Source organism: Rhodotorula toruloides (assembly GCF_000320785.1).
Source record: "Rhodotorula toruloides NP11 unplaced genomic scaffold Scaffold13, whole genome shotgun sequence".
Lineage (NCBI taxonomy): Eukaryota > Fungi > Basidiomycota > Microbotryomycetes > Sporidiobolales > Sporidiobolaceae > Rhodotorula > Rhodotorula toruloides.
In genome coordinates, this window is record NW_015622973.1 from 389,291 (window position 1) to 416,417 (window position 27,127).

Genomic DNA, 27,127 nt, shown 5'->3' on the forward strand with positions numbered 1-27,127 from the left:
GTTCGAGGTTCCTCAGGTGTGCAAACGGCTGTGCGCGCCGCGAAGTATGCTCGCAGCTGACCTCAAGCTCATTCAGACTAGAGAGCCGCCCGCCATGAGCCTACTTCACGCCCTCGTCGCTCGAGACGACACCATCCTTGCGGAGTGCGACAAGAAGGCTGGGCAGTACAGCAATGGTGCGTGGTTTCGCAGGGCGAGAGTTGGATGGCACTCATACCTGTTACGCAGCTTGCCAGGCGATCCTGCAGAAGATCCCGCCGAACGACTCGAAGCTCACCTACGCCGGTTCGTCTTGCGTGCCCCGTCCACTTCGTCCTTGCTGACCGCGACCTCTCCTCCGCAGCGGATCAGATCCTGATACACTACCAGAAGAAGGACGGCGTGACGGCGCTTGTGGTGGCGGAGGACACGGCCGGTCGACGGATGCCTTTCTCCTTCCTCGCCGAGTTGCATCGAAGGGTGCGTTGCTTCTGGCCGAGTCGTTCCTCCAGCGCGCTGACCTACCCCTCGGCAGTTCACATCGACTTTCAACCTGAACGAGATTGCCGACGCACCAGCATTCGGACTCAACAGCTTCGAAAAGACGATCGCGCAGCTCATGCAGCAGTACGAGGAGAACCCGCCTCAAGACGCCATCAAGGCTGCGCAGGCAGAGCTAGCAGCGACGAAGGACGTGATGGTCAAGTCGATCGACGCGGTCTTGTCGCGAGGCGAGCGGATCGAAATCCTCGTCGACCGGACGGACGAGATGTCGCAGCAGGCGAGGGCATTCAGGAAGCGGGCGACGGTCTTGAGGTGCGCTGCCTTCGCTTCCTTCGAGACTGTATGCGAGACTGATCGTGACTCCTCCGCAGACGTAAGATGTGGTACCGGAACGCGAAAGTGCTCGTCGCGGTCGGCTTTTCCGCGCTGGTACGTCCCCCACGACTCCTGACGACGCACCAACTGACAGCCTCGTCTACAGCTCCTCATGTACCTCTTGGTCGCCTCCGCCTGCGGCATCGGCCTCAACCACTGCCGCTCGTGATCCCCTCTTCCGCCTCGTCTCTCGCCATGTTCTTGTTTCCACTCTCGCACGCTCACCGTTTGATACCATCCGTTCTTTCCCTGTAGCTTCTGTAAGCCGATTCTTCGCCACGCATCTAGAACAGGAGAGGAGAGAAGGGTTGCGTTGCGAAGGAGAGAGATGCGAAGAAATGCTACAGCTCACAATACGAGGGGTGGGGAATGCAAGGAACGACAGAATGGAGGGACATGAACAGTACTGCGCGGAATGGCGGGGCCCTGACTGACGACGGAGCTCTCTCCCCCTTACGACAGGCCGGCCAGCTTGCCCGGCACCTTGACCTCGCCAATCCGCACCTGGTGGATCGCGCCGCCATGCTCAGTCGACTTGCCTCCTTTCGCGACGATCTCCATCAAGAACTTGCCCTCGACGGGGCGGATGTCGGACGAGCGCGTGCCGACCGTGATGTGCGCTGCTCGACCATCGACGAGCGAGATGTGCGGCGCCTCGCCCTTCTTTGGCGCGACCTTGGGCGTGAGAGCCGAGACTTCGAGCGACATGGCCCGGCCGTCCCAGAGGAGTCGCGGGCCGAGGGTGAGCTCGACAGCCAGCTTGTCCTGCTCCTTGCCCGACTTGGTCGCTGCGTCGACAAGCGCAGAGTAGCGGTCCCACAGCGCCTGCTTGGACGCGCGGACCGCCTCGTCCGTCGACTCGACTTCGTTGCGGTGGACGAGCGTGACGTGCGGCTTGCGCTCAACGCGGGAGCTCTTGACCAGCGTCGACCAGAGCGAGTTCTCGTCGTCCTTCTCGGACTGCGGGAGGTGCTTCTCGACGAGCGCCTTGACGTCGACGTCGACCGCGATGCCATAGTACCGCGCGGCGCCCGCCTTGGCCCGCTGCTTGACCTGCTGCGCCGACTCCTCCTTGCGTACGCTCGTCGTCCACGTATTGGCGTACCGCAACGCCTCGTCGAGCTTGTTCTTCGCAAGCGGGACCTGCGTGCCCTTGGGCAAGACGCCGTCGATCTTGGCCAATTCCTCGACCGCATGTCGGAGCGCCTCGTCCTGCGCCCACTCGGCACGCATCTCAATCACATGGTCGAACTTGGAATCGGCGGCGTTCATCTCCTGATCGAACGGCTCGTGCTGGCCTAGGAACTGCCACAAGATGCTCTCGTGCAGCTCGCCCGCGCGGAGAGTCTGGTGGTTCTGACCGCGCTTGACGATGCGCGACGCGCACAGTGCATGGAACTTGTCCCGAGGGAGAGAGGGGGAGTTGGTAGGCCAGACGAGCGCGACGAGGCGGACGGTGTGTTTCGGCGAGACGGATTCGGCGAGCGAGACGAGGTCTTCGCGGTGCTTGGCGAGGTGGTTATTCCTGCGCACGGCAACGTCAGCCTGAAGCCGAGTGGAAGGAGCGACAATGGGGACGCACTTGTCGGCAATGACGACCTCCTTCGAATCGAGCAAGCCCTTGACGGCTTTGAGGAAGTGCGGCGCCGGCTTCTTCTGCAGAAAGTCGTCGCTCTGGACGTGTCCCCAGCCGAAGAGGTGGGCGAGCTCGAGACCGAGCGCGGTCTTGCCTGCGGGAGAAGCGGAGGATCAGCTCGACTCGACGCCGAAATTCCCGCAAGGAGATCGTACGCACCGCATCCTTGGACGGCGACGGGGACGATGACAGTCCTGTCGAACCTGCGACTCTTGCGCTCCTCCTCATCCATCTCAATCTTCTGCCCGAGTTCCCTCCTCGCCTTGTTCGCCTCGGGCGTCTTCTGCCACTCGAGAAACTCCTCCCTCGTCTTGATGATCCCCTTTCCATGTTTCCACGGCTCAAACTTGGCATGATCGCGCTGGATCTCCCTCCTGACCCACCAGAGGTACAACCTACTCTCCTCATTCCGGATCTTGTTCCCGCTGACCGAGTCGAGGTTCGGATAACTCGCGAGCAACTTGCGAGTCAACTCGCGCCATTCGCGGTACATGAGGTACGGTTCGTCGTACTTGACTTTCCAGAAGAAAGCCTCGCCTGCCGAGCCACCTTTGCGGTGTCCGCGGACGACAAAGCCTTCGACGGGCGTCAACTTTCCGTCGGGACCTTCGACTCCGCCGGCTTTCTCGACGGTTTCGCAGTAGGTCCGTACGGCGACGACCGAGGGGAAGACGGTGTAGGGAGTTGGGATGAGGCCGAATTTGCGCGCGAAGGTGGCGACTTCGGACGAGGGGAGGGTGTTGAGGATCGGAGAGTTGTGGTTGAGGCCGTGAAGGTGGAGACCGGTCATTTCGGGAGGGTAGGGGAGGACGTGTTCTTCGAACGAGTCGTCGCAGAGCTGCGCCAAGCGTGCGACGGTGAGTACGGATCGCCCCTCGATGGGAGAGACAAATGAACGCACCTCGGCGACGGCAGTCAAGTTCTTCTCGTACAGCTCCTTGGCCAGATCCGCCTTGGTCTTCCCAACCTTCTCGACATGTTTCTCCAACCAGTACTCGCCCCTCTCGGAATGGGACACGCCTCCCTCGGTGCTGAGGCTCGCGTTTCGTCCGACGCTGTGCTTCGAGGTGACGATGATGTGCGAGGGAGTGAGCGCGGCGATGAGGATGATGCAGCCGTTGGATTTGGTCGTCAGCTCGTACGGGCCCGTCGAGTATTGCGGGATCGCGTCCCACTGCGCACGGGCGTTGTCAATAAGCTTAAAGTGTTTCGCGGAGAGAAGGGAGGACGTACCTTGGTCCACGAGACCTCGTTGACGTTGAAGAACTTGTCGTAACCCCTCGCGACGATGCGGTACTCCTCGCTCTCTCCCTTGCCGACCTTCTCCGTAAACAGTCCGCGCGCACGAGTCGGGAACGGGCACGGCTCGCGCTTGTAAGCGTAGTCTGCCATCTTCCAGCTCGTCAAGACGCGCTTCTCCTCCTTGCCTCCTGGTCCGGGGATGGTGACGGTGTGGTTGGTCGACCGCAAGAGCTTTTTGAGAGCCTTGGACGTCTCGCCTTTGCCCTGTGCGCCGTTCTGCACCGAAAGCTTGTCGAGCCTCGCAGTGACATCGTCCGCGTCGCTGGTCGCGCTGGCCTCTGCGTTCGACCCGTTCTGCTCCTTGGCCTTTCCCTTGCCCTTGCCGCGAGAGACGGCGACCTCTTCTCGCTCGCCGTCGAGACTGTGGGAGGGTTGCGCGGGCTGTCCGAAGTGGACGAGTTCGCGGACGAGTTTTGTGGCTGGGGATGGTTCGAGAGCGGGTTTGCGGTAGCCTGCGACCATCCTGAGCAGGTTCCCTGTTCGGGGAATGAAGCGTTGCAGCACCAGCGTGGGAGTGAGAGCAATGAGCTGAGTCGAAGAGGAGAGAGAAAGGAGAAGAGATGACATGGGAACGGACAGGGGGCAGCTCGGGCTGAATTCGGTGCACGTGCGGTGAAATGGCCCGCCTTGGCTTCCGGCCCGAACACAGCAACCCGGCAACGCTCCTCCCGCTCGCTCGCTCCGTCTCTCTCTTGCTCTCACCACACACTCGCAAGCACACTCACAGCCATGCCCGCACACAACCTCGACAAGGCAGTCGGTGCGCACTCACCTTCTCCCACTCGCGAGTCCCCACACTGACTCCCGCTGACCATGGACCCATGTCGCCATCGCAGGACACGAGTCCAAGCCCCTCCCCGTCGCGTGGAACCAGCGCGACCTGCTCCTCTGTGCGTGCATCCCGCTGGCGTCGGTGGGCGGACTCTGGCTGACCTCGTCCTCCTCCTCCTCCCGCAGACGCTGTCGGCGTGCGCTCCCGTTCCTCGAGTCTCCTACCAGCGACTCGGACTCACACTCGACGTCTCTCTCCCGCAGATCGGCGCCAAGAAGGACGAGCTGGCGTTCACCTACGAAGACGACCCGAACTGGCACGCCTTCCCTACCTACCCTCTCGTCCTCGGCCTCAAGGGCACCAACCCGTCCATCGCAAACTTTGCCACCGCGAAGGAAGGGAGTGCGCCCAACCCTGGTTTGCCGCCTCTCGACCCGAAGAAGCTTGTGCATGCCGAGCAGAGTATCGAGATTTTGGGAGAGTTGCCCAAGGAGAGTACCGAAGGGTGGGCGCTCAAGAAGAAGTGTGTGGGTGTCAAGGACACTGGCAAGGGCTTGATCGTCGACGACGCCATGGAGTGCGTCCGCTCTTTCCCCTCCCCTTCCACCCGCGACTGACTCGCCCTCGTCTCGCCAGACTCGTCGACCCCTCCGGCAACGTCGTCGTCCGCATGATCAGTTCCGGCTACTGCTTCGGCAAGTTCGACACGGGCGGATTCCAGAAGTCCATCGCGCCCAAGCAGCCCGTCAAGGCTGGAAAGCCGCCGCAGCGTAACCCGGACTACGTCTTCTCGGAGAAGACGACGCCGGAGCAGGCGGCTGTCTACCGTCTCTCGGGGTACGTCGAGCGCTCCTTCGCTTTCCACTCGAGACTCGCGCGAGGTCGAGGTTTGAGACTGGCACTGACCCTCGCGCTCGCTTCCCGTTCGCGCAGCGACTACAACCCGCTTCACATCGACGACGCCGTCGGCAAAGGCATGGGCTTCCCCGGCGTCATCCTCCACGGCCTCTGCTCCTACGGTCCGTCCGCCCTCCTCACCTTCTCTCCTTGCGTCTCCCCGCCCCGAGACCCTCGCTAACGCCCGTATCACGGCTCGACAGGCCACGCGGCCCGCGCCATCGTCAAGAACGTTGCGAAAGGAGACGGCCGCCGCCTCAAGTACATGTCTGCGCGATTCACCTCGCCCGTTCTTCCAGGCGACGAGGTGCGTCCCTTCCCCCTTCTCTTCCTCCCCTGCGAAGTGAGTTGATGATGGATGGTGGTGTAGCTCGAGACGACTATGTGGGTCTCGAACGACGCAGAGTCGGGTGGCCAGCGCGTCGACTTTGTGCAGAAGATCAAGGGCACGGGCAAGGTTTGTCTCGGAGGAGGAGTCGCGCTTATCGCGTCGGACAAGCAGAGCAAGCTCTAGGCTGGTGAGGGAGGTAGGCTTCTTATAGGGTTCATAGCAGCGGTTTGCAGTGCCGAGTTTTTGCGCCCCAGCTCTCCGCTCTCTCCTCACCACGAGAAACGAGACGAGCGATAAACTCAGTTGCGAATAAGCTAGCTCTCCTACATCTCTACTCCTCGCTCCCTGTGCAGCCTACTGCTCCTCATCCCTCTTGACCTCTCCCAACCTAACCCTCGTCGCCTCAGCCTCGGCCTCCCAATCCATCTTCCAGACAATATACGTCGAGCTCAGGCCTGTGAATGTTAGTGCGACGGTGAGGCCGATCCAGAGACCTGTTTTCCGAAGCGTTAGCGCGAGTGATGGAGAGAGGGAAAGGGGGACGGACCGTTGAGACCGAGGTGTGGGCCTGTGAAGGAGAGTGCGATGCCGATGGGGAGTCCGATGACGTAGTAGCTCGAGGTGTTGATCTGCGTACAGCGGCGAGGTGAGCGGGAGGAAGTTGCGAGCAGAACGAAGCGGACAATGGACTCACGATCGCACCAAGCGTGGGCTTTCCCGCCCCGCGCAGCACACCACCCATCGCGCCCGACAACCCATCACACAGCTGGAACGCCGCGACGATCGGCAGGACATTGGCGACCAGAACGATGATCTCCTTGTCGGAGCTGAAGAGGTGGCCCCAGACGTTTCGGAGGAGGACGAGCATGATCGAGTTTAGTCCCGAGACGACGATGGCGATAAAGATCGTTACGCGGGAGGCGACGCGGGCGAGCGAGGGCTTTTGCGCGCCGAGGAGGTCTGCGGGAAGAAGTGTAAGAAAACCGAGCGTTCTGAGCGGAGAGACGGGACTCACTGCCGATGCGGACGGCTGCTGCGACGCTCAACGCGTACTGGTACTGGTAGAAGAGACTGGCCGAGGTGACTGTCGAAAACGCGAGTGAGCGGATCGAGCGAGACGGAAGATACGGATCGCAAACTCACGAAGGACGCTCTGCGCCGCCAGTGCCGTCGGACCGAGGAAGCTCGTTGCGAGCCCAACAATCTCCCACGACCACCACTCCGAGCCGACCATGCCGATTCCGGCGAGTCCTAAGCGGATGTTGAGGCCGAAACCGGTGAACGTCTCGCGTGTGAAGCCGCTCCACGCTTCCCGCGGTGCTCGAAGGATGCTGTAGACGAGCATGACGAGGAACATGACGTTGATCGAGATGGTCGTCGCGATGGGCGCCCCGATGAAGCCGAGTCGGAGCGAGTCGAAGGGACCGACGACGAGGATCCAGTTCAGGAGGATGTTGATGGGTGCCGCGGCGATGAGGGCGAGGACGGGCGCGACCATCAGTCCTTGCGCTTGCAGCCACCGACGGATGCACTCGAAGCCGGAGTAGGCGGGCGAGGCAAAGGTGAGGATCTTGAGGTATTGCGCGGCGTAGTAAGCGACGTCCGGGTCCTGCCTGAGACCGTCGCGAAGGATCCACTCCGAGTTGAAAAAGAAGATGCCTTGCGGGATGACGAGGGCGAGGCAGATGAGCCATGTCCGGATGGCGTAGATCGACGTGTCTTGCGGTCGCGAGGACGAGAATGCTTGTGGGCAGAGGGTGTCGAGCGCAGCGCACAATCCCTGGATGATGGACAGGCTCGCGACGTTGTTGGTGAGGTTGCCGAGACTCGCTGCTGCAAGTTCAGTCTCGCCAAGGTGGCCGGTCGCCAAGACGACCGTCGCAAGGAGCGAGTACTCGAGAAAGTGCGTGCCCAAGATCGGTACCGAGTAGCCGAAGAGCGTCTTCGCCTCGCTATACATCGCGAACCTCGCCTTTTCGTCAAGTTTCCGTGCGCGCTCAATCGCCTCTTCCTCCGCCGGCGTCGTGAAGCCATCAGTCGTAGCCGAATGACCGAGCAGCGGGGTCGACTCGGTTACAGGTCGGTAAGGAAGCGTCGCATGCGTCGGAGGCTGTAACCGCTGGGGCTGTTGGAGTAAGGCGTCAGCGAGCGAAGTGCTGAAACCGCACAAAGCGGACGCACCTGATCCGGCAGCAATCTGTCCGTCTCCTCCGCCTCTCCAAACTCGTCTGCCAGCGCTTCCTCATCCACGCTCTCCTCTGTCGGGCTCAGCCTCCCCTCCATCGACACCGAACTCCGCGACAGCCGCCCGGTACTCCGCCGCTTGCCCAGTCTCGCGCCTTGTCCCTCCACTACAGCTGCTCCCTCGCCTGCCGTCGCAGGCGCCGCCGCGCCGCTCAGCGACGTCTGCCCCCGAGCCATCGCCTGCTGGAGGAAGGACGTCTCCCGCGAGAACGAGGCCGGGCTGGTGGACGGGTAGGTCCCGCTGCGCAAGCAAGGGTCGTCAGTAAGCTCTGTAGCGGCCCTGGAGCGTCGCAACGCACGAGAACATGGTGGATTGCGTCGACTGATGGAACCGTGTGGTGGGAGAAGTCAGCTCGAGCGAGCCGTACAGCGGTCGTGAGTGGTCTAGCGGTAAGTACGGAACGTTTCTGACCTGCTCGTGAACAGCAGGGTGTGCACCGAGCGAAGGAGGTGAACGGCAGGAGGAGAGGTTGCGAGACCAGGTTGAGCTTGCCCTCACCAAGTGTCTTTTGCGGGTGATAGGCAGGCCTTTTATGCTTTCGTACGACGGGCGAGAACGGCGAAAGATGGAGCAGGGCGATCTATTACGAGGAGGGTGGAACGACGACGACGACGAAGGGGAGGAGATGCGGAATACAGGAACCCAAGGATTAGACGATAACAGACGGAACAGTGTTTGGAGAAACTGAGCATGACATCTTGGGGCGACGTCGCGAGCTGCGGAGGCGGCCTTCCTCCTCCTCCTCAGACAGCCGGCGCCTTCTTCTCGTCCTCCAACGAGTCGCGCTCCTGAATCGAGCCGGCGTCGGACGTGCCCATCTGGCTGATGTCGTAGCCGTGGTCGGCGAGGTACTGCTTGAACTCGGCATCCATGAGCGTCATGCCGTTCATCTTGGCTTCGGGGATGAGGACGAGCGCAATAAGTGCGGAAAGCACGGCCAAGCCGCTCCCAACCCAAAAAGGTCCCGACGTCTGCTTGGGTCCCTCAGGGAACTGTGGGAAGCGGGCGTGTCAGAGGCCGGAGGATAAGAGCGAATTGGATGGGAGAGGGTGCAAACTCACGTCGTTGATCAAGGCAGGGAAAGCCCAGGTACCGCAGAATGCGCCAATCTTGCCGATGGCAGCAGCAAGACCGTACATCTTGCCTGAGAGCAGAAGGCGAAGCGGCGAAATTGCGGCGAAGGTCAGCGCTTGCCCGCCGAGGCCAAACCCAAGTCCTCGAGCGCGTGCACGTACCCCTGACCGCTGTCGGGAAAAGCTTGCTGGCCAATAGGCCTAAGCAGTCCCCTGGACCTGCGGACGATATTGGGGAGGTCAGCGGTCACGCAGGGGCTCAGCAGGGGCTCAGGGGAGCTCAGGAGGCGAGAAAGGGACGAACCGGCTTCGCCGAACGAGAGGAAGATGCCGTAGAGCACAGCAAAGCCGGCGACTGCGGGAAAGGGGTGACAACAGCGAGGGAGGGGTAAGAAAGCGGGAAAGGTCAGCGAGCCTTCCCAACTTGCTGCCGCCGACGTTAACGCACTGTGCTGGGTCAACTTCTCGTATGTGCCGCTCATAGCGAACCCTACGATGGCTTGGAGCATCAAGAAGAGCATGAGCTGCTTCTTGGGCTGTAGAGAACGCCAGGTCAGCTCGCGTGACAAGACATCGTGGAAGATCAGAGGGACGCACGCCGATCCAGTCGACAGTAAGCGCTCCGAAGAAGCATCCAGGGACGTAGAAGGCGTCTGTGCGCGCATGAGATTCAGTACAAGCGGATGGTATTGGCGTCGAGGGCGAATTCGCGGGCCGGATCGCCGCTACGGACGCCGCGGAATACCGAACGGCGTAGGATACGCCACGTACTGATGACGATGTTCCAGGCGAAGACAGTCTGCGAAGCGAACGAAAGTCAGCAAGCTTTGCGCGATGCAAACTCGACAAGATTTGAGGCGAACGCACAGTGAGCTTGTCGGATCCGCCGGTGACTGTGTCGACGATGACGGACGAGAAAAGACCCTGGAAGCGAGGGAAAGAGAGGAACGGCGTCAGCGGCATTGCTCCCTATCTTCCAGAGATCTTCGAGGAAAACCCTGCGTCTCTATGAGCTGGAGGTCGAAACTCACGAAGGGGTAGGTGATGAAGCTGCGCAAACAACACTCGTAAGCGACGGAACGCGGACTACAGACGGGAGGAAGAAGAGCGCAAAGTGGAAGAAAGGCGAGGCGAGGGAACGCAACGTACTCGTAAAGGAACCAGCAGAGACTGATACCGATAAACTCCTTCCAGTAACGCCTGAAGACGAGCCCGTACGGGACGTTGCGCTTGATGGCGCTCTCACGGTAGCGGACGGGCTCGCTCGGCATGCGGAGGCGCCAGAGGAGGACGAGGGCGGCGGGGACGATGCCGAGGCCGAAGGTGAGACGCCAAACGAGGCGGAGGTGATTGTCGCCGCAGATCCAGAGGAGGACGAGCGGGACGAAGCTGCAGGCAAAAGGGAAAAAGCGAGACGGGTCAGCTAGCGTTCGGATGGAACGAGGCAGGGAAGGCAAAGGGGCCGCAGCGCACCTAGCGACGACGAAGCCAACGTCGATCATGCAGTTGGTGGCCAAGACGAAGAGCATGTGCTGGATGCGGCCCTTGACGCCGGGGTTCTCCGTCGACTCCGAGCAGGCGACACTTCCGGCAGGGTACTCCGCGCCAATACCGACTACAAGCGAAGCAGTCAGCCTCCATTGACTGAGAGAAAGGCGAGAAGGGTCGAGTGGTGGCGAAAGACGGATCGAGGACTTTGAGACTCACCTCCGGTCAAGAAACGCCAGGCGATGAGAGCCTGAAGCATGCCCGTGATCGATCCTCCGGCACCGTATGCCCCAGCACAGAGGGCCGAGCCGACACTGCGAAGTGGGAAGTCAGCTTGCTTGGTCCCAAAGAGCAACAGTGAACTTCGCAAAACGCACATCATGATGGCGGACGCAGCGAGCATACCAAATTTCCTTCCGTAACGGTCGACGAGGTAGCCGAACGACAATTGCTGCACGACGGAGCAGGTCAGCGAAGAATCCAGGCGACAGTTGGTCATGGGAAGAGCGCTGAACGGGACATGGGAACGTACTCCAAGCACCGTACCGACGAAGACCATCGAGCTGAAGAGCGTGCCATGGCTGCAGTCGGAAAAAGCGCGGCGGAGGGGAGGAGAGAAACAAGTGTGACAGCGAATTAGCGAGAATACGGTGGCAGGACTGGCTGAAGCGAACGTACTTGTTCTTGCCGTACTCCGTCGGATACAACCGCTTGAGGATCGTGTTGACAGTACCGGATGAGGCGTTCTTTGACGTTACAAGGTCAGGCTTCGACGTGAAAAGCGCGAGAGGCCAATTGACGCACAACATAGCCGTCCGAGCTGTGGTCCAGAAGGAACGTCAGCAAACGTCGGCGTCGACGTTGGACGCTCAGAACAACTCACAAGAGGGCAGTTCTGCGCGGATAGATAGCCGACAACAAACAGTGGAGGCGGGGTCAGTTCCACGGGGTCCTAGATATCGAGCGCACCACGCAAAGCAGGAGAGCGCACCCGCAAGCGAAAACGAGTCCGATCTGGAGAGCAGGAGAAAGGCAGGGAGGTCAGCGGGCAGGTCGAGCGATGCTAGCGATCGTTTGTTGCGAGAAGGGGAACGCACCTTGCCCAAGCCAAAGCGGGCGCGCTGAACGGGCGCAGACGAGTCCGACGAGGCCATGTCGACAGCAGCTGTTCTGAGGAAGCGAGCACGGAGCGCAGGACGCAGAGAAAGAAGAGCGAGAGCCTCCGGAGTGAGAGCGACGGTCCGCGTGCACTGGCGCGGTGAACTCGCTCGTGTGCACCGCATTTAGCGGGTGTCTCATCGTCAAGTACCCCCTTTTCTTCCCGCACGTTCCCCTCGTCTCCGGCAGGAGCGAGCAACGTTGACCTTGCGCTGCCCTCTCGCCACCTCGCTTCGGCCAGATCGCCCCGCGCGAGAAGCCTCGATGGCGGTGACGACATGTTCTTACAGCCTAGGAACACAGAAGTACGCGGATACAGAACGACGAGCAAGCTCAGACGGCGGACAACCCTGAGGAAAAGAATGGCGAACGTGCGGCGACTGCTGCGCCGGTGTCGAGCGGCTTCAGACGAACGATTTGTAGATCGAGTCGCCCTTGCGCGAATACCGGTGGACCTTGGAAAACAGCGCGGAAGAAAAGAAGGGCTCGATATCGTGAATGTCGATTTCGGCAGCCTGCGCATCAAGCCGTCAGCGAGCGGTCTGAAGCGAGCAAGAGGACAGTCGCAGACGCACCTTGCGCGCGAGCTCTTCGACGCGGATCGAGACGCTGTCGGGCTGAGCGCCGTTCTTGACGTTGAGGTAGCGGACGCGGTCCTTGACGAGATTGCCAAGAAGGAAGCAGATGACCTCTTCGTTGTCGGTAGCGACGCGGAGGTACTTCCTGTAGAGTGACGAGAGCGATGTGAGTAGCGGGAAATCGGTGGATGGCGACGCGAACGCACCTGAACCCTCGCTGGAGCTGCTTCTTGATGCTCGACTTTTGCGCCGAGACAAAGCTGCCGACCATGACCTGAATGGCGAGGTCGATGTCGTCGGAGCGGACGTACTCGCGGAGGTGCATCTTGGCGCTCGCCTCGGCCATGCGGATCATCGACTCGAGGTGACGGACCGTGATGGGGTACGACCCGGTCGAGAGCGACTCGCGGCGGAGCTCAGAGTACAGTCGCGAGATCTTCTCCTGGTCCATCATGTGCAGCTGTGGCTTGACGCGGTCGCGGGCGTACTGGATGTACTTGCGCAGGAGGTCTTGCGGGATGAGCTGTCGGGAGTTCGGGGTCAGTCTTTGTTCAGCAGCCCAGCGAGGCGTGCGACTCACATCAGCATCGATCATGCCGCTGGCGTTGACCTCGTCCGTCTCGGCGTCAAAGTTGGGGTGCGAGCGCAGGTGGCTGCCGACGACGAAGTTGGCGAGCATCTCGTCGACGCTCGGGTCGGCCTCGTCCTTGACAACGCAGAGGATGTCGAAACGCGACAGGATGGGCTCGGTGAGCTCGACGTTCTGGCTGAACGGGATCGTCGGGTTGTACCGTCCGCGGATCGGGTTGGCGGCGGCGACGATGGCGCAGCGGGCTTGCAGGGTCGTGACGATGCCGGCCTTCGAGATGGAAATCGACTGCTGCTCCATGGCTTCGTGGATCGACGTTCTGCGAGGGGGGGAGTGAGCGGCGGGGCAAGCGGGGGGGAAGCGCAAGCGAAACCCACCGGTCCGAGTCGTTCATCTTGTCGAACTCGTCGATCAAGCACACGCCCTTGTCGGCCAGGACGAGCGCGCCACCCTCGAGCGTCCACTCGCGCGTGACAGGGTCCTTCCTCACGCTCGCCGTCAAACCGACCGCACTCGCACCCTGGCCCGTCGCAAACACCGCGCGGTTGGCCGTCTTCTCGACGTACTTGAGGAACTGCGACTTGGCTGTACCGGGGTCACCGAGCATGAGGACGTTGATGTCACCACGGATGCGGTGCTTGCGGTTGATGTCCTTGGGCACGCCACCGAAGAGCGAGAGCGCAACGGCCGTCTTGATGTCGTCGTGGCCATAAATCGAGGGCGCCATCGACTTGATGATGCGCTTGCCGATTCGCTCGTCCCGCGCGAGCTTGCGGATCGCCTTCTCGTCGTCCTCGGTCAGGCGGAACGAGGCGAAGAGGTCCTCTTTCTTGTTGACGTGGTTCGCCTCGATGACGGTCGAGAAGACGGGGAACCCGTTCTTGACGTTGAGAGAGGTGTCGAAATTGTTGCGGTAGATGCCCGTCACTTCGATCTCATCGCCGGGCTTGGCAGAGTCGATGAGGTCCCAGAGGAGGATGACCTCGCGGTGGCGGGGGAGACGACCGGCGGGGACCGATCCAGGCGACTCTTGCAGCGTGAGCTTCTGGTAGTTGCGGTAGACGGTCTGCGGGGAACGATGTGAGCCCACGAGACGATTTCGACAGAGCGAACGGACGCACCTGCTCCGAGTTGACCGTGAACGGCCCCTTGCCGTTGCAAGCGCTGCAGAAGCTGATCTTGATCTCGCTCGCTGCGTCCTGGTAGAACGGTCCCAGCGTCTCTCCGCACTTGCCACAGTCGAACTTGACGTATTTGAGCTGGGGGAAGACGCCCGACCTGCGGGTGACGACTCCGCTCACGCGAACGAGCGCATCAAGGTGCGACTGGCGCAAGTCGCGAAGGGTGTACGAGGTCGGGAGCTCGGTGATGCGGACGTGGACTTCGGCGTGGATGCGGGTGTAGTGCGGGAAGGCGAGGAGGATCACGTCGAGCGCGACCTCGTCGAAGATGGGGAGCATGGCGGACGGGCAGTTGGCGAGGAAATAGGCGAGGATGGGCTTCGAGTCGGAGAGGTGGATGAACGAGACTTCGAGCGACTCGGAGTTGACTGGGCAATGAAGGCATTAGTAGCGAAGATCGTGGCAAGCTTGCCGTCTGCACTCACGCTGTCCGAGCTGCGTGATGCGCGAACCGTACACCGACTCGTTGTTCTCGTCGGTGCAGGTCAAGAGGAAGTTGCGGAACTCGCGAGCGATCGTGCGCCTCGTGCGAGGCTCCTCGATCCACTGCGAGAGCGAGTCGGCGCGGACGTCGCCCAGTTGCTCGAGCGGCATTTCCTGCAGCGACAAAGGTCAGCGAGAAACTCGTCGCATGGGGTATGGCGGCACCCACCTCGTCGTAGCCAGCGTCGTCGTCTCCGAACGGCTCGTCGTACATCCTCCTGACCCTGCGGCGTCCAAGCAGCTGTCCCTCGTCCTCACTGTCCTCCTCGTCGCTCGCCAAGAACCCAGGCATACGAGCCTTGCGCCTCTCGCCCGCCGCACCTGCAGCCCTCGCCGCTCGCCGGTCTCGCCGCTCCATCGAGGCTTCAGCAGCGCGGCGCGCGTCCTGGTCATCCGAGAAGTCGTCCTGGTCGTTCAGGTCGGCTTGGTCGTACACGTCGAGCTTGCGGTTCTCGATGTAGTCGCTGCGCGAGGCGAATGCACGTGTTAGATGCAGTCACCTAGTGAGGAAAGCGAGGAGGAGTAGGGACGCACTTTCCCATGTTCTCGTCAAACAGGTCCTCGCCGTCCTCTTCCTCCTCGAGATCGCCATCCTCCAGCCCGTAAATGTCCTCCTCCTCGAAATCGCTCGTCGCGGGGGGAGGCGAACTGCCGGGGAGCGATCCAGCGGGTGTCGAGACCTGCTGCATGTCAGCGGCGGGGTCTGACGAAGGTGCTGCGCCTCGCTCTCGCGATGGAGAGCGACGGCGCTTCTGTGCGGATCCTGGCGGGGCCTGCGAAGGGGTGTATAGGGTGTGAGTCGCGGGTGGTCAGCGAGGAGAAGTGAGTGCGGTGAGCTGACCATGGGAGCGGGTGCGACTTGTTCAGGCGGGTGCGTGCGATCTCAGAGAGTGTAGCGCAGTCCAGCAAGAGTCCCAAAGCGCAGAGAAGAGGGGACGAGTGAAGGGAACGAGCGAGCGAGATCAAGTCGCGTCGCTCGCGTTGGGACGCGTGCAGCGGCGAAGAGGGCGAGGCAACGGTTCTTGCTCTTCCATGCCCTGGGAGACCTTGTTCCACACTCGTAGACACTCAATAGCATGCCAGCAAAGCACTCCGACGAGCGCGAACCGATCAGAGTGAATTTCACCTCGCTTGCTCCTCCTCACGATGGAAGATGCTGTGCCATGTTACTCCCGACCCTTCACCACCTCTTCTCTACAGGTTCAATCGCACCCTTGAGCGACCGCAACTCCTCCCTGAACCGCTCGTCCTCGCGCGCCCACTGCTGGACGTCCTCCATTCTTCGCTCGGCCAACTGCTTGACCACCTTGACGATCGTCGCACGCTCTGAGCGTAGCCGCAAGCCCGCAATGATGCCGGTGTACGTGTGGACGGGGAGAGGCGTGGCGGGAGGTGGGACGGTGCGGGCGAAAGAAACGACGGCGGGTGAGGCGGCCTGAACAACGGACGGCTCGAGGGGGAACGTCTCAGGATCGAAGACGGAGAGGAGGTAGAGGAGGTCGGCGGAACCTCGTCGCGCCGTGTTCGGCCTTTCGACAGACGGCGAGTCGCCCAGCTTGGCGAACGAATTGAGCACGATCGAGTAATGCGGCGCTTCCGGGCGGATGCCGAGTTTCTGCATGTCGCTGAGGATGGCGAGGACGCAGAGGGGCGGCAGCTCCTTGTGCCAGCGGTAGAGGAGGAAGGGAATGAAGGTGTACGGATTGTGCGGGACAAGGGGGACCGGCGCGTCGAGGTCCGAGGTCGCGGTTGCCGTCGCTCGTTTGGGCGCAACCATCGAGATCTGGTTCGGGTCTTTGAGTCCAATGTAGATGGCCTCGATCAGTTGACCCGCGTCTTCGACGAAGGCGCGGCTAGAGCCTGCCGCCTCTTTCTCGATGAAGCCGACCAGCGCCTGCATGAGGACGGCGACAGTGTAGGCCTGAGGGACCAGCCGGCTCCTAGTCCGCCAGTGCGAGTAGATACGATGTTGTACGCGAGACCAGATGGCGTACCGTGCGGCTCGAGGGAGCGCCGTCACGTCGAACGCTTGTAGGTACAGCCGCAGCACCTCGTAGTACCGCTCTGCCCGCAGCGAGGAGAGCATCTCGGCGTTGTACCAGAACGTCCGCTGCAATAGCCGCCCGCACGCCTGTTCCTCGACCGCCGCCAGGACGTCCGCCGCTTCACGCGAGTTGGCGGCAAGACTTCGGGCGTAGTCGATCCATGTTGCGAGGGCGTTGGCCGACGGAAGCGACGTGTCGAGCAGGACGTACTGCGCGACGGCCGCAGCCGACTCCTCGAAGCGGTCCTCCTCGACCAGCCGGAGAATCGTCTCGCTGCGCTGATTCCCAACCGAGTCTTCCGCCTCTTCGACTGGCGAGTCGGAGCCCATGCTGAGCGCCTGCTCCTGCGTCGCCATCGGTCCTTCCTCGATGGAGGTGACAGTAGTCTGGTACCGGAACGACGTGAACGCCTCGCGTGCCGAGTACAAAGGTTGGCCCGTCTTGTAGCGGGAAGAACGAACGTAGAAGGGCCATCGCATCGCCGGGCCGGGATTGTCAATCCGGATCAACCGCCGTCCGCCGTCCAGGAACGACTGGTAGACCTGCTCGAACGTTTCGAACCATCCGTACTGGGCGAGAGTGCCGAGAAGCTCGAGGTAGCTCGGCTTCGCAACGTCGATGCGCGTCGAGGGCGAGATGCGCTGCACGTCGGGCAAGGCAAGGACGAGGTCGACGGCTGCGTCGAGTTTGCCGAGCCGGAGGAACGTCGTAACGGCCCTCGAGCGCGCGTAGATCAACTCCTTCAGCTCGCGCTCGCAGCGACCGGCCCACCAATGGCGCATGAGCGAGACCTGTGCTTGCCGTCCTGCAGGATCGGCCGGGTGCTGCTCGACCATCTCATCCCAGCGCTCCTTGACAGACGCGCCCAAAGCCGGTTCGTAGTAGAGGTAGGCGCCCTCGGGCGTATATCTATCTTTGAGGTCGGCGACGGATGCTAGGGCGGTGCGGAAGATGCGCTCGAACGCAGCCGGCGAACCGTAGCAGGCGAACGTTGGCAAGATGTGTGCCGCCACAGTTCGAGCATGTCCTTGCTGCGAAAGGACCGCCGCAAAATCTTCGAGAAGCTGCCAGTCGATCGAGGCGTCCGCTGCGCCCGCTTCGACGGCGAGATCTGGCGCCTCGAGGATCCGCTTGACGATTCGCTCCGCCTGCGTGGCCATGCGCATGTCCGCACCTCGCAAGTTGATCACCTCATCGTGCGTCCGGTCTGTCACGCACGGCGCCAGCTTCCACCACTCTAACCACGTTCGATCGGTCGTGTGAGCCGCGATGTCGCGTTCAGCGGCGAGGGCGAAGGTCGCAAAGTCGTAGCGAGGAGGGATGGACTGATGCGAGACGTCTCGCAATTCGTGGAGTAATGTGGCAGCTTCGCCCCATTGGCCGGCACGCAGGAGGGAAAGGAGGGAGTCGTCTGGCGAGCGAGGGACAGGTGGATTGTCGAGTCGCGAGAGAGGGACGTTCTCGTACTCGGGGTCGTCATCTTCGAATACCGAGTGCGAGGCGATTCGAGCTTCTTCTGCGAGGCGGAGAGTGGTCGACGTCGGAACAGGGTCGGCAAAGAGAGGGGTCGTCGACGAGAGGGAGACGGTGGTCGAGACGAAGAGGCCGGCAGAAGGTCGCGCTGCCCGCCAGAGTGCCGTCTGTGCTCGTCTTGGCAAGTACGAGCATATCAGCGCCTGCACGTTGAGCGGCAGACTCCGTCCGAGCAACATCAACGCTGTTTCCGAGGATCAAAGTGAGCGGGCGCAGCGAAGGCGCGGCGGGGGAGGAAGGTGCGCACCTGCTTCCTGTGCGTCTTTGAGGCTCGGAACGACCGGATCTGAGCACAGCAAGCGTTGACAGCGGTGTTGGGCTGAACTTCGGGAGGAGAAGAATAGAAGAACCTCTTGCTGTCCGACACCACAGCTCGAACCCGCCTGCACGCTTGTGCTGCCCGGCAAGCGCTCCAAATCGCTTCCTTAGTCCGCTCTCACCAGCCGAATCCGCTCCAGCCGCCGACCCATTCCGCCGACGACCCGACCCTCTCCGCCGCTCGACGATTCTCGTCCTCTGACTAGCACGCCCGAGCGATCCAGACGCCTTCTGGACAAGCGTAGAGAAGCGACAGGATGGCCGCCACGACGACGCAGAGCGAGAAGCGGCTGTACATCGGCAACTTGGCTACGTCGGTGGACGAGTACTCGCTGATGCAGGTCTGCGCGAAGTACGGCAAGATTGCCAAGCTCGACTACCTCTTCCACAAAACTGGGCCGAACAAGGGCAAGCCGAGGGGGTACGCCTTCGTCGAGTACAGCATGCGAGAGGTTCGTCCCTTTCCTGTCCCTTTTCCTCGAGTGCGCGGCTGACATGTCGACTGCGGCTGATCCGACAACGATCGCTATTGCAACTGTTCTCCCCTTTCTCCCTAGGAAGCCCAACGAGCGATGCAGGCGCTGCACGACAAGCTGTTTCGAGGACGGAAGATGGTCGTCTCGCTCGCGTCAGAACAGGTGCGTCCGCGTTCATGCCCTCATCCGCGTCGAGCAAACACTGACTGGAAGACTGAATTCAACCGGCTCGCAGCAAGATACAACTTTCTTAGGAACGAAGAAGCCCCGAGGGCCGATGTCAAGCGATGCGCACAAACCGACAGCCATCAGCTTGCTGAAGGGCACAGGCGTCGGCAAGGCGTGCGTCTGAACTTCTTCGCGATGTCTGCGGGAGGAAGCCTTTCTCCTAAGCCCGGAAGCTGACTCTCCTTGACTTGCGCAGACCAACGAATCGCAAGATCGCCGCACTCGAAGCCAAACTTGCAGCAATGCGGCAGTCCAAGGAAGGCGCATCACCAACCGGCTCTGAAAGTTCACCCGGAGGAAGCTCGACGCCCAGCGGCACAGCGTCGGCGAGCGGAACCGCTGAAATCGATCCCGTCAAGGCGGGCCTCCCTGCCCGGCCGTACTTCGAATCGCAGGAGGCACCGAGGGAGATGTAGGTGGTCCGGGTCAGTCATGGGGGGCGTCGTCGTCGTAGTTCCAGGAGGAGGAGACGCATATCGGTTGTTGTAGCACTGAGCTCCTTGTTGTTACGCTTTCATTCCCGCTTAGCGCGATTGCCTCTGGGCTCGGCACGACGTCTCAACACTTCTAGAGTCGTCACTTCCGCAAAAGAGGCCGAATTGCCCCCGTTGTCGATGCTTCTCCTGCTCTCGCTCCGACAGTTCAACGCTTCTCGTCCGCATCGCTCGCTGGACCCGCTCAAGTCCACCATGGACTCGTACATACAGATGCTGGCGGATTCGGACCAGGATAACCCTGGTGAGCCGCTCTGTGACCGACATCCTCATCTCTGCGGTCATCGACTGACTGCGCTTCCTCCGTTCCGCCGCGCCGTACAGGCCTGCCTCCCGGTCAGCTGGGCAAATACCAGTGCGCACAGTCGATCCCTGCCCTCACAAGTCCCCACAACGAGCTGACGACGCTCGCTCTCCCCCTTGCATTGCCTCGCACAAACACTCAGGGGACCGTGGTTCTCGACGCAGTTGACGCTGTCGCTCACGGTGGGACTGGCCAGTTTTCTGGTGTTCTGCTGGCTGCGGCGGTACGAGCGCTTCAAGGTGTTGTACAAGCCGAGGACACTGCTCAAAGGTCCGTTTCCAGCCCGAGTCTCCCCCGATTACGCTGGGCTTTGTGATATGTTGCGGCCTGTTCGGCGCTGATGAGCATCCTTGTACGCAGGCTTCTCGCCTCACGAGGTGCACGATCACAAGTCGTTCTTCGGGTGGATCCTCCCAACCCTCAAGACGTCCGAGTTTGTCGTTCTGCAGCTTGTTGGACTAGATGCGGCAGTCGTGAGTGGCCGCAGCACATTTCGCGGCGGCGTCTTACTGACTCGTTTTGCGCACCGTAGCTCCTGTCCTTCCTGCGGACCGGCTTCTACTTCTTCCTCACCTGCTCGATCCTCGCCTTCGCCGTCCTCGTTCCAATCAACTACCGAGATCACGGCACGTCCGAAGGCGTCCCTCCGCCGACGAACGGCACCTCTTCCTTCCTGCCTTCGGCCATCTCCTCTACCGCTCCACTCGTCATCTCGACCTTCAAGCCTCACCTCAAGCACGGTTCGACGGTCTACCTCTTCTCCCACCTCGCCTTCACCTACATCTTCACCATCCTCGCCCTCGTCTTCCTCAACCGCAACTGGAAGCGTTACATCCCCCTCCGCCAGCTCTTCTCCCTCGAACTCGCTCAGTCAATTCCGGCCCGCACCGTCATGGTCACGAGCCTGCCGCCTCACCTTCGCTCTGAGCGCTCGCTTGCCGAGTACTTCGAGAACATCCGCCTTGGCGAAGTCGACTCGTCGAGTCGGGACCGAGACGCGCGAGACAGTGGGTGTTTGGCTGTTGAGAGCGTCGTGGTGACGCGTGCGATCGGGTCGATGCGGGAGCTGCTAGAAAGGAGGACTTCGGCGCTTGCGACGCTGGAAAAGGCTTGGACCAAGTACCTCGGGAACCCTGTGCCCGTCGAGGGCAAGAAGGCGGTGAGCGGGTACGACAGGGAGGCGGAGGTAGAGACTATCCTGCGCGGCGCGGTCGATGCCCCGGACGCAGGTCGTGAGGAGGAGGAGCAGACTGGTCGTGATCCGTCAAGTAATGGGCGACTTATCGATGTGGACGACGACGAGCAGGAGGACCCGGAGGAAGATCTTGAGGCCCAGCTCCTCTCACGCGTGAAGTCGGCGATCTCAACGCCCGGGCGGAAGCGACCAACACTCCGCCCGCACTGGTTCGCGAAAAAGGTGGACGCGCTGGACTACTATGCCGAGCAGTTCCGCAGGGCCGACGAGGCGGTCCGGAAGAGGCGGAAAGGCAAGTTTAGGCCGACAGGCGTTGCCTTCGTCACCTTCCAGACTATTGCCTCGGCGCAAGTTGCCGCCCAGGTCGTCCACTACCCTTCCGCAACCGAGTTTCACACCGAGCTGGGTGAGTTCCTCGTCTCGCTTTGGACCGAGTCGAATGCTGACTATGGCTCGCAGCACCCGAACCGCGCGATATTCACTGGTTCAACCTCAACCTTTCGGCGTCGTCGGTCTTCATTCGCCAAGTGCTCGTGATCCTCACGCTCCTCATCCTCCTCTCGGTGTGGTCCGTCCCGGTTGCAGCTCTGGCGACCTTGCTCAGCTGGGAGACCATCCAAGACGTCGCGCCTCGCCTCGCTGACCTGCTCGGAAGGAGGTGAGCTTCATTCGTCCCTTTTCAGAGGCTCTCGCTGAAGACTCCCTCACAGCCCGCGCCTGAGGGGTTTTGTCCAGACCACGCTTCCCTCGCTCGCCATGGTCGCGTTCAACAACGTCTTGCCGATGTTCTTGGAGGCGCTGTCAATCTTCCAAGGCTTGCCGGCACGCAGCTGGATCGAGCTGAGCCAGCTCAAGAAGTACCACATCTCGCTCCTCTTCACGACCCTTTTCGTCTTCGTACGCTCTTCCCCTACGACGTGCACGGTCAATGCAGTGTTGACGTCCGCTACAGATCACGACGTCGACCTACACCCTTCTCCGCGACATCTCCGAGAGCCCTGCCAAGGTTCTCGACAAACTGGCGACGACTCTGCCCGACTCGCGCAACTTCTTCGTCTCCTACGTCATGCTCGCAGGTGCGTCTGGGTGACAGGGAGGCGCCGATGGCCGCAAGCTGACCACGGCATCGCGCAGGTCTGGCTATCATGCCGCTTCAGCTACTTGAGCTCGCGACCGTAATTCCTCGCCTCTTCTACCAGATGTTCCTCACGTCTACGCCGCGAGGTCCGTCGATTCGCTGGTTCGTTCGTGGTCATCGACAGCTGACGGGTCCTCCGCGCAGACCACGCCGAGCTGAATGCGCCGACGAGCCTCAACCTCGGCGTTGTGTATCCCCAGGTGAGACCGTCTTTGCCATGTTTCAATCATCAACGACGCTCACCGTTTTCCTCTCCCCTTGCAGGCGCTGCTCATCTGGACGATCGGCTTGACCTACTCCATCATCACTCCGCTCATCCTCCCCTTCGCAACGCTGTACTTCGGCCTCGCGTACCTCACCTACAAGTACCGCTTCCTCTTCGTCTTCTGTGCGTCTACCAAGTAGCATCCACGAGCGCACTGCTGACGAGTTCTACCGCCAGACCGCCCCTACGAGAGCCGCGGACAGGCATGGCCGCTCGCCTACAATCGCGTGGGACTCGGTCTGCTCATCTTCCAAGTTTTCATGCTCGGTGCGTGAGCAGCCTACAGGCTCTCGCAGGCCCGCGAGCTCACCCCCGCCTGTCGCGCAGGCTTCTTCACCGTCCGCAAGGCGTTCCTCCTCGTCGTCCTCATGGTCCCGCTCCTCGCCTCGACGGTCTACACAATCTGGCGCCTGTACCGCACCTACGTTCCGCTTTCGCGCTTCGTCAACTTGTCGCAGGCGTGCGAAGTTGCGAACGGAACGGGCGCGGACGATATCGTCAAGCTGAGGAAGGGTCATCCCGTCACGAGGAGCCAGACGCACCTCAATCGTGGACGGTACGGGCACAAGGGCGAAGGCGTCTACGCCGTCGCAAAGGTGAGAGCGCAACACGCTTCAATCGCAAGACGACGCTCACCTTCCTTCCCGCGCAGAACCCGCACACCGACTACTCGCAGCCGCCTCTCTCCGAGATGTACCCTGGCGTCCTCAACACTGGAGGGCCTGCGCGCTACGGCCACCCAGCGCTCTTTGGCGCACTCCCGGAACCCTGGCTACCCGCTCTCGCCGAGCCGAAGGAGACGGGAGCCGAGGTTCCGCAAGCGGTCAAGGACGCCTTACTCGTCGTCGACCTCCGTCGTGGCTGGCGCAATCTTAAGCGCGCGGCGAAGCAGGGCATCAACCTCGGCGGTGACAACGAAGGAGAGTCTAGCGAGGGTGGGAGAAGGAGGCCGAGGGCGACGAGCTGGGGCAGTATGCCGAGCGAGGAGGATCCGAGCCGGGCATGGCGAGGTAGCGAAAGCAGCGCGGCGCCCAGCCCGAGGAGGGAGGACCTGCTTAGCGACGAGGAGGATGACTTGGACGAGGAGGATGAGCATGGCAACATCCCCGCGCGGTGCGTCTGCTTCCTCGACGTGACTTCGCATTCTTGCTGACCCTTCCTACTACAGGTACTCTTCCTTCTTCCCGCACCGGCCGGGCCACAACATCCATTTCCCGCCAACACCGGGAAATGCGAGTGAGACGGAGGACGAAGGGTAGCCTTTCGCCGCTTGCGCTTGTACTGTAGAAGCAATCGCAGCATCTTTCAAGCCGCCTCGTCTCGCAGAGAACAATCCATCGTTGCCGCTGTTTGCCGCTCGCGTCGGGTTGGCGTTCGCCGTTACTCCGCTTTCCCAGCATCGCTGCTTCTTCTGTCGCTACTCATGCTCCGGTAACCTCGGCATCCGATGATGAACAGCCCGGCAGACTCGCAAGCGCCCAGGGCGCGAGGCAAACGCGGACCGGCCGCGTCCTCGTGCGACTCTTGTCGTCGACGACGCATCGCCTGCCGTCGCCGTTCTGGCGACTCGAGCGGACCCTGCGAGTCCTGCGAGCAGAAGGGTGTGTTCGCTCGTCCCGTCCAGCTGTTGTCGATGGTCCACTTAACTTTCGCGAAACCTCCGTCCGCAGGGCTTTCGTGCGCTTTCGGCGGCCAAGCGTGTGCGTGCAGCGCTTTGCCAAGTCGAGGACACTCACTGATCTCCCGAGGCTCACAGCTGGTCGCCTGGCCGTCGTCAAGCCATCGACTCCGCCGCTTCTCGCGGGACCGTCCCGCGCTGACAATCGCCTGGCGCTGGAAGAGCTCGATAGCGCCTTCGGCTTCGAGTTGTTGTCGCTGTACGACGGAGCAGACGGCAGGAGCTCGGCTTTGTACCCTCTCCCGATCTGGGACTACTCTTCGTTGAGATCCCGCTTCAAACATGCGTGCGTTCACCTTCATCGAAGTCTGCAGCATAGGTTCCTTTGGTTCTGACACAAGTACCTGCAGTGGGAACAGATTATGCGAGCTATCACAGGAGGACCAAGTGAGCTCGCGGTCTCACCGCAACCCTGACCTCCCAGCAGGAGGCTCTGCCGTACTGACTGTTCTCTGCAGCTCCTCTGCCGCGTTGTTTTCGCCTCAGCTATGCCACACTGGCACTCGACCGCACTGGCGACGCCGGAAACGCGCGCAGTCCTAGCGCGGCAATTGCTAGCAGCTGCGCAGGAGAACGCCGACATGCTCGGCATATGGCGCAAACCCGACTCGGTCAGCACGAAGAGCTTGTTGTTGCTCCAGCAAGTTGCCGGGCGCGGCGAGATCACCAGCGTCGATTCTCTCGTCTGCCTGTCGACCTGCATCAGCCACATCAAGATGCTCGTCGATGCTGCCGAACCTTTCGGACCAGCTGGCGTTCCAGTGGAGGGCAAGACGGCTCTTATCTGGAGTGCAGGACTCTTCGACGCAGCGATCGCGGTCGAGCGGAGGAAGGAGCCGTACTTGTGAGCTCTCAAAGTTCTGGTGCCATTCCTGCTCGCATGTCGTCGCTGAGCTTCTCGGTTGGCTCGGAACAGTTCGCCTTCGGACTATGCTCTCATCTTCAGCTACCCCGGCAAACTCGCCCCACGCGATCTGCTCGTCAAGGCTCTGCAAGAGGACGCCTGGAGCATCACGGTGTCTGCTCTGCCGGGCGTGCGCGCCTACATCGACATTGCACGTCGGGTGTCGATGCTCCTTTCACGTGCGAAGCGTATGCCCCGAGCTGAGGCAGAGGCGGCGGAGTACAAGTCTTGCTGGCGAGATCTCGACGCTCTCTACGCGTGGGCCAGTATGGCGGCGGAACTAGCGATACACGGCGGCGAGGGCGACGAGTTCGGCCGCACAAACCTTGAGGTATGGTCGGATCGTACTGTCCTCCACGCTGCAGAGTTGACCCTCTCCTCTGTGCGCAGCTTTACTGCAACTTTGCGTTCGGCCCCGCCATCGCCGCCGAGTTCGCCATGCTGCAGCACCTCGAAGACCTCGACAAGCGGGATGCAGCGCATGTTTTCGATTTAAGCGACTATCTCTCGCAGTCGTTGCTCGAGACGGCCCGCCAACGCTTTCCTATCCGGCTTTGTCGCTACTTGCGAGCTGTACGGGTGCGTCCAACGCGCTTCCGTTGGATACCTGCGTGGCGCTGACGCTACCAGTGCCGCTAGACCACGCAAGGACACAATTTCTTCGCGGTCCTCGGGGGGACCGTAATCTCGGTTTCGCGCATCCTGGCGATCACCCGCGCATTCTTGACTACGTCCGCCTGGGACACCACGCTGCACGATAACCCGCAAGACAAGCTTGCCGCCCTAGACTAGTACGTGCAGTCGGCGCTTCGTCCCTTCGCGTTGCTGACTACGACGCACTGATCCCCTCGCTTGCCCTTTAACAGTCTTGCGACCGCACTTGAAGCCATCTCGCGTACATATCCGGAAGCGCCCGATACCGCAGAAGTCAGCGAAGCGGTCAGGGCGGAACGTCTTGCGCTGACGATGCTCGCCGGAGGTACGTGCTCCGAACAGTCCGTCGCCAGCAAGCGAGCGACTGACGCTCGATTGCTGAGGGCAGGATCGTCCTTGCCGCCATTATACAAGTCCGCAACCGCCGTCCCCCCTTCGCTCGGCCGCCTCAACGGATGGACCTACGCTAGTGAAGTCTCCGCGCTGACGCCCCTCCTCGTTCACGAGATCAACGAGACGCTGTACGACCACGTCATGCCGGTGTCCAGCAACGACAGCAACATGGACGTTTCCGAGCAGTCAGACTCGGCCATTGTCAAGGCCTCTCCGCCATGGAACGACTTCGAGCTGGTCTCGTCTGGCAGCGACCGAGCCTCTCAGCGTAGTGTTGGTCCCTCGCCAGCCCTTCAAGGACCGTCTTTGTCGCTTCTGAGCGGGTCGGAGTGGTCCACCGTCTCGTCCGAAGGTTTTGCGTCGACCTTGTGGCCGTCGGCCGACTGCACCTTCGACAGCTCGTTTGGCGCGGCGCAAGCATCGACTACATCGACTACCGGCGAAGCTGGCGACTCGCAGGCGTTGCTGGACCTGCTCAGCAGAACCGCCAGCCCCGACGTCCATTTTACCGCTTCTCCTCCCGCCAACTTCCTTCTGTCGGCTACTGCAACCGCATCACCATCTACAGTAAGATGTTATTTGCCTTCTTGCGTGTTCGACAGGCTGCTGATACGCACGGCTCTCGCAGCTCAAGCAGGCAAACCAGGCGGACGGGTCCCTCCTGTCGCTGGATTCAGCTCCGCCACCCTTTGCGCTGGCTGCGCAGAATCCGTATGGCGCCTCGTCGACGAACGGCGCCGGCGACTTCGATTGGTACGAAGCAGCAGGCGACTTCGGCGCGACATAGAGCGACTTAGTTTTCGCCTCTCTCCTCGCCAGCCATAGACAATCTGTGTTGTGCTGTACGATCTTCCTTGTCAATACTATCACGCATCTGGCGTCAGCTTGCCTTGCGAGAGGTTGTGTCTGTT

The 27,127-nt window shown here is 61.6% G+C and overlaps 10 protein-coding genes across 10 annotated transcripts; 5 read left to right on the forward strand and 5 right to left on the reverse strand.

The window, feature by feature from the left end:
* Positions 1-94: 94 nt before the first annotated feature.
* RHTO_01468 (vesicle-associated membrane protein 7) lies at positions 95-1,027 on the forward strand (the record flags this gene model as incomplete). The annotated part of the gene is made up of 6 exons (XM_016415150.1): positions 95-176; positions 229-285; positions 344-459; positions 515-795; positions 855-912; positions 965-1,027. 6 exons carry the CDS (start codon positions 95-97, stop codon positions 1,025-1,027), a joined length of 657 nt encoding a protein of 218 aa, XP_016272940.1.
* Positions 1,028-1,311: 284 nt separating this feature from the next.
* RHTO_01469 (tRNA ligase) lies at positions 1,312-4,258 on the reverse strand (the record flags this gene model as incomplete). Its single annotated transcript, XM_016415151.1, has 5 exons — positions 1,312-2,383; positions 2,441-2,588; positions 2,654-3,332; positions 3,396-3,668; positions 3,728-4,258. 5 exons carry the CDS (start codon positions 4,256-4,258, stop codon positions 1,312-1,314), a joined length of 2,703 nt encoding a protein of 900 aa, XP_016272941.1.
* Positions 4,259-4,525: 267 nt separating this feature from the next.
* RHTO_01470 (peroxisomal dehydratase) lies at positions 4,526-5,979 on the forward strand (the record flags this gene model as incomplete). Its single annotated transcript, XM_016415152.1, has 8 exons — positions 4,526-4,556; positions 4,633-4,686; positions 4,754-4,764; positions 4,832-5,145; positions 5,205-5,405; positions 5,502-5,587; positions 5,669-5,772; positions 5,836-5,979. The coding sequence occupies 8 exons, from the start codon at positions 4,526-4,528 to the stop codon at positions 5,977-5,979; spliced, it is 945 nt and encodes a 314-aa protein (XP_016272942.1).
* Positions 5,980-6,150: 171 nt separating this feature from the next.
* RHTO_01471 (Multi antimicrobial extrusion protein family protein) lies at positions 6,151-8,347 on the reverse strand (the record flags this gene model as incomplete). The annotated part of the gene is made up of 7 exons (XM_016415153.1): positions 6,151-6,290; positions 6,344-6,425; positions 6,491-6,756; positions 6,812-6,880; positions 6,940-7,921; positions 7,978-8,281; positions 8,340-8,347. The coding sequence occupies 7 exons, from the start codon at positions 8,345-8,347 to the stop codon at positions 6,151-6,153; spliced, it is 1,851 nt and encodes a 616-aa protein (XP_016272943.1).
* Positions 8,348-8,784: 437 nt separating this feature from the next.
* On the reverse strand, positions 8,785-11,756 carry RHTO_01472 (MFS phospholipid transporter; the record flags this gene model as incomplete). The annotated part of the gene is made up of 19 exons (XM_016415154.1): positions 8,785-9,033; positions 9,103-9,185; positions 9,277-9,333; positions 9,419-9,469; positions 9,563-9,650; positions 9,712-9,767; positions 9,886-9,913; positions 9,982-10,038; positions 10,146-10,164; positions 10,264-10,503; positions 10,588-10,729; positions 10,822-10,916; positions 10,980-11,053; positions 11,135-11,183; positions 11,281-11,348; positions 11,407-11,422; positions 11,486-11,497; positions 11,594-11,616; positions 11,700-11,756. The coding sequence occupies 19 exons, from the start codon at positions 11,754-11,756 to the stop codon at positions 8,785-8,787; spliced, it is 1,464 nt and encodes a 487-aa protein (XP_016272944.1).
* A 408-nt stretch (positions 11,757-12,164) lies between these two features.
* On the reverse strand, positions 12,165-15,435 carry RHTO_01473 (minichromosome maintenance protein 2; the record flags this gene model as incomplete). The annotated part of the gene is made up of 10 exons (XM_016415155.1): positions 12,165-12,275; positions 12,336-12,483; positions 12,545-12,861; positions 12,919-13,246; positions 13,305-13,993; positions 14,049-14,476; positions 14,534-14,705; positions 14,761-15,055; positions 15,126-15,364; positions 15,433-15,435. 10 exons carry the CDS (start codon positions 15,433-15,435, stop codon positions 12,165-12,167), a joined length of 2,730 nt encoding a protein of 909 aa, XP_016272945.1.
* Positions 15,436-15,771: 336 nt separating this feature from the next.
* Positions 15,772-18,348, reverse strand: RHTO_01474 (uncharacterized protein; the record flags this gene model as incomplete). Its single annotated transcript, XM_016415156.1, has 1 exon — positions 15,772-18,348. One exon carries the CDS (start codon positions 18,346-18,348, stop codon positions 15,772-15,774), a length of 2,577 nt encoding a protein of 858 aa, XP_016272946.1.
* Positions 18,349-18,744: 396 nt separating this feature from the next.
* RHTO_01475 (single-stranded nucleic acid binding protein) lies at positions 18,745-19,607 on the forward strand (the record flags this gene model as incomplete). Its single annotated transcript, XM_016415157.1, has 4 exons — positions 18,745-18,939; positions 19,045-19,125; positions 19,199-19,305; positions 19,388-19,607. 4 exons carry the CDS (start codon positions 18,745-18,747, stop codon positions 19,605-19,607), a joined length of 603 nt encoding a protein of 200 aa, XP_016272947.1.
* Positions 19,608-19,880: 273 nt separating this feature from the next.
* RHTO_01476 (DUF221 domain containing membrane protein) lies at positions 19,881-23,846 on the forward strand (the record flags this gene model as incomplete). The annotated part of the gene is made up of 15 exons (XM_016415158.1): positions 19,881-19,929; positions 20,010-20,040; positions 20,132-20,259; positions 20,350-20,462; positions 20,522-21,590; positions 21,644-21,842; positions 21,895-22,081; positions 22,137-22,260; positions 22,319-22,408; positions 22,467-22,522; positions 22,587-22,710; positions 22,765-22,854; positions 22,915-23,183; positions 23,240-23,700; positions 23,756-23,846. The coding sequence occupies 15 exons, from the start codon at positions 19,881-19,883 to the stop codon at positions 23,844-23,846; spliced, it is 3,081 nt and encodes a 1,026-aa protein (XP_016272948.1).
* Positions 23,847-24,034: 188 nt separating this feature from the next.
* RHTO_01477 (transcription factor) lies at positions 24,035-27,003 on the forward strand (the record flags this gene model as incomplete). The annotated part of the gene is made up of 11 exons (XM_016415159.1): positions 24,035-24,188; positions 24,258-24,287; positions 24,344-24,551; positions 24,616-24,652; positions 24,724-25,109; positions 25,182-25,500; positions 25,560-25,748; positions 25,809-25,960; positions 26,036-26,148; positions 26,212-26,783; positions 26,845-27,003. 11 exons carry the CDS (start codon positions 24,035-24,037, stop codon positions 27,001-27,003), a joined length of 2,319 nt encoding a protein of 772 aa, XP_016272949.1.
* Positions 27,004-27,127: the final 124 nt, after the last annotated feature.